The following is an 8,918-nucleotide window of genomic DNA, read 5'->3' as shown; positions in this document are numbered from 1 at the left end:
CGAAGTCGGAGAGAGGCGCCAGAAAACAATAGTCGTGACGTACATATCTCAACACAGTGACGCAATGTACGTGCGCTAGCCCGCGCGTGCAGTTCCAGTAGACCCCATTATACAGCAGAAAAATCACACATCTAATGAACAACCTAATTAAGCAACACCCCTCACCACACCCCCCGTCCTCCCACTCCTTATTCATATGTGCACCACATAAGATTTTGGACGAAGCACAGTTTTCCCTTTTCATACTAGGATATATATATATATATATATATATATATATATATATATATATATATATATATATATACTTAATGACAAATGAAGTCTGTGTGTGAGCGTGTGTACGCGCCCAGGGAGAGTATTGTGTGTTAGATGTGTGCGCGCACGCTCAGCCAAGTGAGGCGTACACGCGCTGTTATTGAGGAGAAGAGAGCAGGTGCTGGTCGAATTACCATACAGCTGAGGGGGGAGAGAGAGAGAGCAAACTTATTCCTCCACCACACACAACAACAAAAGTTCCCCCTTATGTTGGCCACGCGAGCGACTACGGTGCGCGCGCGCCTCTGTGCACGCACACACACTGCCACCTATAAGCACCCAAACACGGTCTCTTTTTTTCATCCTAGTGTGAAGAAAGAGAAGAAGGCGAGAGCAAAGTAGAAAAGCAGGAGTCCAGCCCCTCATGTCGTTTACCTCATTGCGCAGCTCTGCCAAGGAATGTTTTCTTCAGTCTTTTCAGTCAATTCAAAGCATCAAATTCTTCCCACAGATACAAATACCAAAATTTAGAGCGTGTGTGTATGCTGAGAAAGAAGGGGAGAAGGAAGAGAAAAGGGGGGAGGTGGGCTGAAAAACAATTAACTGAGTCAGAGTTTGACCAGGAAACGCTTTTTCTTTCTTTTTGGGGGAGATTTTTGAATCAGCTTCACACTGTTAATTGGCACTGCATCCAAAACATCTTAGGACGCCCACAACAAAGGAGCTGGTGCAGTGATGCAACAGCTGGATGGATCAATTCAGCCGCATGTCGTCCACAGCGCAGGGGGAAATCTGGCAGCTGTACGATGCTGAAAACTTTTAAAAGGTGTATAGAACATATCCATATTACCGCTTTAACACCTTTAGTTTGTTTTTCATATATAGGAGAGGGTCTGTGATGTCAAAAGACCAACAACCAAAAGTCAGCCCAATTCTTTTTCTTCTTCTTATGTCTTCTTAACCGCTTGAATGTTAAGTTTTCCTGTTTAGTGTTAGCAGAAAACATGTATTAATTAATCTTGTCTCCCGTCTTGTCCTGTGTAGGAGTCTTACAGAAGTTTTCACTTCTTAAATACTTCCACACAACCTTATTTGAGCTCGGGTATTAACACTGTATGAGAGGTTACAGGAGGAATAAGGAGGATGGTGGTGGGGTACTTGTATGGGATCCCATTGTAGAGAGCCAAGCCAGATTGGGAGGTGTAGTCGGGCAGCAGGAGGAGGGGTCCATTTGCATGCTATTACCATAGCATGTGTCAGGCCGTATATAACAGGCTGCAGGCGGCCTTGGCTGTAGACAGACGCACAGTTCACAGTGAGGAAAGACATCAGGCAGTAGAAAGAAGCATGTTGGACCAGTGACAAATCTGTCCTTGGGTTAGACCAAGACCTTCACACACAAAACAAAAAAAGCTTCGCCCTAACATTCTTGCTGTAACAAACAAGGAACACTTCGCTTTTTCCTCTTTACGCACTGGATTATAACTGAACTTCGAGGACTGCTTTTCTTTTTCAACACAGCGCAGAAGTTTACTCCATTTGTTTTGTGATTTTATTTTTTAAGGTTTGGGATTTATCCTTTGTCTTTTTGTGCCTCGGGACATGAGTGAAAACGGCGTGGCTGATATCCACAGCAGTTGATGAGAAAACCCTGTGAGGCGACAGAAACGTGCTCAATGTATCTTCCTCAGACGGACTGAACAGGAGGAGGCACCCTGACGACAAGCCCAAGACTTTTTACTCTATTTATTTACTATTTATTATGTATTTATTTAATATGGGGCGCGTCATCCTGCTGACTCTTGCCGTCATGTCCATGTTGCTGTGCCAGGTAAGCTTCTAAATCAAACATTTTCCCTCCAAACAATGAACCATCACCCTCCCCCTGCCTCCCCTGCCCTCCCATCACAACACGCACTCTCACACAAGCGGTACTGTGTGTGCACTTGATGATAATAAGCCGCTTTCCTCCGCAGGGGTTTTGCTCGGGAGTTTTTGAGCTGAAGTTGCAGGAGTTTCTGAACAAGAAGGGAGTACAAGGCAACAAAAACTGCTGTAAAGGAGGTCTGGCTTCGTCTTTCCAGCAGCAGTGCGAGTGTAAGACCTTCTTCAGGATCTGTCTCAAGCACTATCAACCCAACGCTTCCCCAGAGCCCCCGTGCACCTACGGCGGCGCTGTGACACCCGTCCTCGGCTCCAATTCATTCCAGGTCCCAGATGCCATCCCGGAGAGTTCGTTCACCAACCCCATCAGGATTAACTTCGGCTTCACGTGGCCGGTAAATACAACCATTCATGTAGAGTAGGAGTTAAGGCTGAGAAATCGCGCCAATTCTTGTAAATGCGTGCGTGAAAAGAGCACCTTTTCCCCTGCGCACAACTTGAAGGCTCAGAGAGCACACAAAGTTTACAGGTATTTAGTTTCATCGGATCAGGTTAGGCAGTTTGCATTCAGCACATTGAGTGTATGGCACAATCGCCTCGGGCCTTTACTTGATGTTATCGCCACATCTCCGCTGGCCACCTGTCTCATGAAGCCATTTGTGTTCCCAGGGGACCTTCTCGCTGATCATTGAAGCATTACACGCCGATTCCAAAGACGACCTCTCCACGGGTAGGAACTAAATCTCACATTTCAGTGTTGTTGTTGTTTTCACATTTACACACTTTCTCCTCCTCATCTTGTACTTCTACATGCACATTTCAGAGAACCCAGACCGGGTTATCAGCACCATGACCACCCAGAGGCATCTGACTGTGGGAGAGGAATGGTCCCAGGACCTGCACACCGGGGGAAGGACCGAACTCAAGTACTCCTATCGATTCGTGTGCGATGAGCACTACTACGGGGACGGCTGTTCAGTGTTCTGCCGGCCGAGAGATGACGCCTTCGGCCACTTCACCTGTGGAGAGCGCGGGGAGATTGTGTGCGACGCCGGGTGGAAGGGGCAGTACTGCACTGAACGTGAGCTGCAGAGATTTTTCCCGTTATAGAATAAAATATTTAGATTAGACGAGAGACAAAAAAACACAGAAAGGAAAAGAAGTTAGAGGTAAAGAAATCCGTTTAAAAGGAAATCGTTTAAAAAGGATAGATTTAAAACCAATTTGAATGTTTTTTTAGTGAAGGTAAAGTTCAAAAAGTTTTTATTTCCATGTATCTATAGTCAAGTTCTCTGAGTGCCGTTAGAAGGCAATTTAGGGCGTAAACACCACGCGCACCCCCTCCTCTCTCCTACCCCCCCCCCCCCCCCCCCCCCACACACACACACACATACATACACATACACACACACGACCACTTGATTTATTCTAAGGAAAGTTTTTGAGAATAATCTCACGCGTGCCATAAATTTACATGCTACCTTCCGATTCGTTACTCTCGAAGTGGGCCGGTCGGTGATTGGCTGAGTTGGGGGAGGTATTGTTTGAAGTGGGCAGCTGCCGGCAGAGAGGAGACAATGGAGCAGCTGTCGCGCACTGGCAACACACTCGCCAGCTGTCCACTCTTATCTACCCCAATCCGAGACATTAAGGGGAGTATGTGTGTGTATGTGTGTGTGTACACACACAGAATGAATAAAAGAGTTCTGACCCGCAGTGAAGAAGAAAAAAAAGAGGGTGGTGGGCTGAGGGCCTCTGTGTGTGTGTGTGAGTGCGTGTGTGCACTCTGGGGCACACACGCATGCACACACTCCCTCCTTTGTCTCTGCACTATGTTAAGCAGAAAAATCTTCCATGATGACAAGCTAATGGGTTCAGAATCCACTGCTTTACTTCATTTTAATTACTTTCTTTGGATTTTTTAATCTTTAAAAGCAAATCTTAAAAACAAGTTGCCTCAATGTTTCTAAAAAGCATACTCTTGTTTTCCTGTACAGCGATTTGTCTGCCAGGATGTGATGAAGAGCATGGGTTCTGCGAGAAACCCGGGGAGTGCAAGTAAGTTTTCTCCACAAGTTCACTGGGGCATTAATTAATTAGTGGATTGCGTGAAGTAATGTGAGTGGAGTGACCGGTGTTCCCTCCTAATTGGACAACAACAGGTGCAGAGTGGGATTCAAAGGGCGCTACTGCGATGAGTGCATTCGTTATCCGGGCTGCCTCCATGGGACCTGCCAGCAGCCCTGGCAGTGCAACTGCCAGGAGGGCTGGGGTGGACTCTTCTGCAACCAAGGTAAGGAAAGAGTCTGGGAAGTAGGGACAGAGAGAGAAGTGGTTTTGTTGGATGAAGGAAGCCACAACACGTAGGGTACAGCAACGATTGCTTAGACGTTTTCCAGATATCTAGGCTGCATCACAATTTTAAAAAACAAACAAATAAAAAAAACTATGTGAAATGTATTTGAAACAAAAATCTGGTTATGTGCAGCTTAGACTTAGATTTCATGAACAGGAAGATAACAAATTAATGCTTAAACAACTTACAAATGCCCTGCTTATTTGGTGGAAAGGTGACAAAATGTGGACAACTTGTTCTTGAAGGCAAGTTTTCCATCACTGGTTTGTCATTTATTCAAACCACAAACTTGGTTTCAAACAAGCCAGTAAAAAGGTAGACTGAAGCGAAAGAGCATCAACACTCCAGTAACAGAGCAGCAGTTGTTTCAGCAAAGACAGGAGGCAAGGAAACAAAAAACCACTGGCAGAAGAGAAACAGTCAAGTGTGCCTGAGGACAAAAGCGCATACTGTCGCCGCTGCTGCTGTCCCGCCATGTGTTATGCTCTGGCTAATCCACATGTGCTGCTGTGTTTTTTCCAGATCTCAACTACTGCACTCACCACAAGCCCTGCATGAATGGAGCCACTTGTAGCAACACTGGCCAGGGCAGCTACACCTGTTCCTGCAGGCCTGGCTTCACTGGGGCCAGCTGTGAGATTCGGGTCAACGAATGTGCTGGAAACCCCTGCCGCAATGGAGGAAGTTGCACTGTGAGTGCTCGTGGGTCTTCTTAAATGAACTTGGAATAAGAATAGAGACATCTTGTTAACTGCGGCTCAGCACCAGTGATGCCTGAATGCATCAGCCTTCATTCCTTCTCATCTATCTTTTCTGTTTTCGATCATTCTTCAATTATATTAAACCTAAAACAAATCAAGACATACAGCATGCAGCAAGCTGGAAATGCTGCAGATGCAGCACCACACAGATCTTGATGTCAAGTCTGTTCTATTTTTTCCCACAGGATTTGGAAAACACATATACCTGCACTTGCCCTCACGGTTTCTATGGCAACAACTGCGAGCTAAGCGCCATGACGTGTGCTGATGGGCCTTGCTCCAATGGAGGCCGCTGTACTGACAACCCTGACGGAGGCTACTTCTGCCAGTGCCCCACGGGGTATGCAGGGTTCAACTGTGAGAAGAAGATTGACCACTGCACCTCCAGCCCCTGCTCCAATGGTAAGTACAAACAGAATAAGGGTTTGGTCTTTGAGATGCTCAGTCTGCACGAACTGAACACTCATTCATTCATGACTTCATCTCTATTCTCAGGTGCACGCTGTGTGGATCTCGTGAACTCCTACTTGTGTCAGTGTCCAGACGGCTTCACCGGCCAGAACTGTGACCACACTGGTGATGAGTGTTCTTCGTATCCTTGCCAGAATGGTGGCACGTGCCAGGAAGGTCCTGATGGCTACACCTGCACTTGTCCCCCGGGATACACGGGTCGCAACTGCAGCTCCCCGATCAGCCGCTGCGAGCACAACCCCTGCCACAACGGTGCCACCTGCCACGAGAGAAACAACCGTTATGTCTGTGCCTGTGCTCATGGATACGGTGGCAGAAACTGTCAGTTCTTGCTTCCAGAGCACGCTGCCATCCGGGGGTCAGAAGTTCCCTGGATGGCCATTGGTTCCGGGGTGGTGCTGGTGCTGCTGCTGTTGGCAGGCTCTGCTGTTCTGGTTGGCTTTTTGCAATCAAAAGTCCAGCATGTCGGCCAAGTAGAAACTGTAGGCGAAGCAGAGACAATAAATAACCTTACTAACAACTGTCACCGTAGTGACAGGGACCTGGCCATCAGTGTGATGCCGATGCCAGGTGTCAAAAACATCAACAAGAAGATGGACTTCTGCAGCGGGGACCCTGATGAAGGATCTCCACCAGGGAGGAGCAGCTACAAGAGCCGCCATCTGCCTGCAGATTACAAGCTCGTACACGAGGTCAACTACGAGCAGGCGGCCAAGGAGGCCATGCTGGAGGCGGCCTGCGAGGACAAGGACTCATTTGAGTTTGAGGAGAAGCGCAGCAAACGTTTAAAAAGGTAAATAACTGACGCTATAAACGTCTGTCAAACACAAAATCAGACTGTGGATGTCCACAAATCTAACGTGTTTTCTCACCTTCCTACAGCGATGCATCAGAAAAGAAAGCCCCAGAAATGTCTGCATGTGCGGACACCAAGTACAAATCTGTGTTTGTGATGTCAGAGGAGAAGGACGAATGTATAATTGCAACTGAGGTGAGTTCTACTTTGTTGACCCTTAGCCAGAGATACGATTTCTGCGGTCATTTGGAATGTAAAAGAACAAAAACTAAAATTTTCTGTCTTTTTGGTGTGTTTCCCCAGGTGTAAGAAGCCACCAATGGGCTGCCCGTTGTTCATTTACTCTATAGGAGAGTTTTTATGCTCCTTCAGATGCTGCTCTAAACCTAGGGGGAGGTGTCCCGCCTTGAGACTGCTGCTGATACGTTTAACTGATATTCAGAGTGAGCTGGTTCTCTACTGGAAACTAAGCGCAGGCAGTGGCGGCCTGTGGGATTAGAACTGGCAGGGTAAAAAAAAAAGTTTACAGTTCAAAGTAAACTGCTTCTTAGCTTTCTGTTCTGCCTGTTAACAGGGAGTGGGGTTTTTGTAAAAAATAAGAAAAAAAGAAGAAGAAGAAAAAAAAGAAAATATAAATGAACGCTGTCCCGTAGCGATGATATACGAGTTTTGTTTTGCAACATTTGCACCCAGGCCTTTTCTCTAACCCACACGCCGTTGCTGAGCGCAGGAACTGCATCAAACGGTGGATGTTTGGCCATACTGGCCTGTTCTTCACAAGGCTGTTCTCGTGGGCTGTGCGCCCATCACTGCACCTGTGAAGACTGTATGTATACTTGATCACTGTGTTAACTGAAGTGCATTTTCTTCCCTAAGCCCTCCAAACCATTTTATGACATAGTATTGTTCAGTTCTTTTCTTCTTTGGGATATGAAAACTTTGTGTCGATTAAAAGAAAAAGAAAGTTGCTTTTTGATACTGATTTTGTAAAATAAATAAAGAAAAAAAACAAGTTATGATTTAAAATTATGATTTAATTTAAGTTAATTTAATGATTTTGTGTTATTTTTATTTTGTATTATATACTTGTGATGTTTGTTATGATTATTTAAGTTGCTTTTTTTAATGATATTTGCAAAGGCACTTCAGGTCAATGGGATGGTTTTTCTTTGTTTTGTTTTTTTAAGAAAATGTTATTTAAGAGGGATTGTACTGTACAAATTGTTATGTTACCCTTTCCTTTACCGTATTTGAATGAAGGAATTAGCCAAGACTATTTTTCCAAATAAATATTGCTAAATGTGAACATTTGATTGCGTCCAACTTTTGTTTTGTCCATCTGCAAGCACTCTGAAAAACACTTCTTTAGGGGTCTGTGAGCAAAGTTAATCAGTAACATCTGTTGTCTTCCCCTTGCGACCCCATAGTGGGCTTTTCTATGCCGACACTGTTGGCTACTGCCAGAAGTTGAAAGTGTCTCCCTGGAGATGAGAGAGGGGGCCCTATTCATAAAAAACAATACCCCTACGCTAGATTTACCACTCCTGTTTCTCCTCCTAAAGACCAAGTCAGGTAATTCACGGCTCTGAAATTCACCTACTGGACCACTTTAGGTTTGGTTTTCAAACCTTGACTTCCTGTTGCCAGAGAAAAAGCTATTAAAAAACAAACAAACAGCAAAGTTCGGTCACATCTGAACATAAAAGTCATACAGTATAAAATCAGTTCCTCTGAGTTCTCTTTCTTAATTGCCCCACAAAGATACAGATTGTGTTTGGACACAAATAACTGTAAATCATCAGGGCGGTAGAGTTTGTCCTTTGGAGGGGTTTATAAACCCACGGCCTTATGGGAACAGACTTCAGCAGACAATGATGGAATTGACAATGGGGCACACAAAAGGCCACCCTTGGGAGAACCTGCGTGTCCCTCGGCATGCTGGGAGAAAGAGAGTAACAGGAACAGATGTTGTTGAGTAACAGATGCCTTCTGGCCAGAGTTCAGCCACAACCAGCCAGACCTTCAAAGGAGCAGCAGTAAAAGGAAAAAAAAAAAACGATTATCTATGGGCCTTCAAGAAACAACAGCTTTTGCATTGTCTTCCTTTCTGATAAATTTGTTGGGATTTTTGAGAAATGGGCAACATAAGAGAGAACCTAAGAGGACTTTTGTGCACAGTGAGGAATACAAAGACACTACAGCACTCAATCAGCAGCCTGAGAAATTCAATGTTTTCATATTTAGCTTCAGCTATGTAAAACTCACAGAGCAAGAGTGATAAAGCCTTATAAAAAAGAAACAATTTAAACTAAAAACACGTTTTTAAACTGAGCAACCACAGTGATACACCAGTGTCTTTCTGAAGACATACTTATTATTTTATCCCCTGCTG

General features: G+C 45.1%; 1 protein-coding gene across 1 annotated transcript; it reads left to right on the top strand.

The window, feature by feature from the left end:
- The first annotated feature begins 1,566 nt into the window (after nt 1-1,566).
- Nucleotides 1,567-7,826, top strand: dla (deltaA). The gene is made up of 11 exons (XM_085458145.1): nt 1,567-2,089; nt 2,235-2,537; nt 2,812-2,872; nt 2,966-3,223; nt 4,140-4,200; nt 4,305-4,435; nt 5,021-5,190; nt 5,445-5,661; nt 5,755-6,523; nt 6,613-6,721; nt 6,830-7,826. The coding sequence occupies exons 1-11, from the start codon at nt 2,021-2,023 to the stop codon at nt 6,833-6,835; spliced, it is 2,154 nt and encodes a 717-aa protein (XP_085314271.1). The 5' UTR covers nt 1,567-2,020; the 3' UTR covers nt 6,836-7,826.
- The last annotated feature ends 1,092 nt before the right edge of the window (nt 7,827-8,918 follow it).

This window comes from Copadichromis virginalis, linkage group LG6 (genome assembly GCF_057382275.1).
Source record: "Copadichromis virginalis isolate Kocher_CV1m ecotype Utaka linkage group LG6, C_Virginalis_male_GT1.1, whole genome shotgun sequence".
Lineage (NCBI taxonomy): Eukaryota > Metazoa > Chordata > Actinopteri > Cichliformes > Cichlidae > Copadichromis > Copadichromis virginalis.
The sequence above is the reverse complement of the archived record's forward strand: the minus strand, read 5'-3'. Positions and strand labels throughout refer to the sequence as shown.

Coding starts and splice junctions, on each gene's coding strand:
- dla (XM_085458145.1), top strand. CDS start 2,021: ATGTATTTATTTAATATGGGGCGCGTCATCCTGCTGACTCTTGCCGTC. Junction 2,090..2,234: donor TGTCCATGTTGCTGTGCCAG/GTAAGCTTCTAA, acceptor TTTCCTCCGCAG/GGGTTTTGCTCGGGAGTTTT. Junction 3,224..4,139: donor GGGGCAGTACTGCACTGAAC/GTGAGCTGCAGA, acceptor TTTCCTGTACAG/CGATTTGTCTGCCAGGATGT.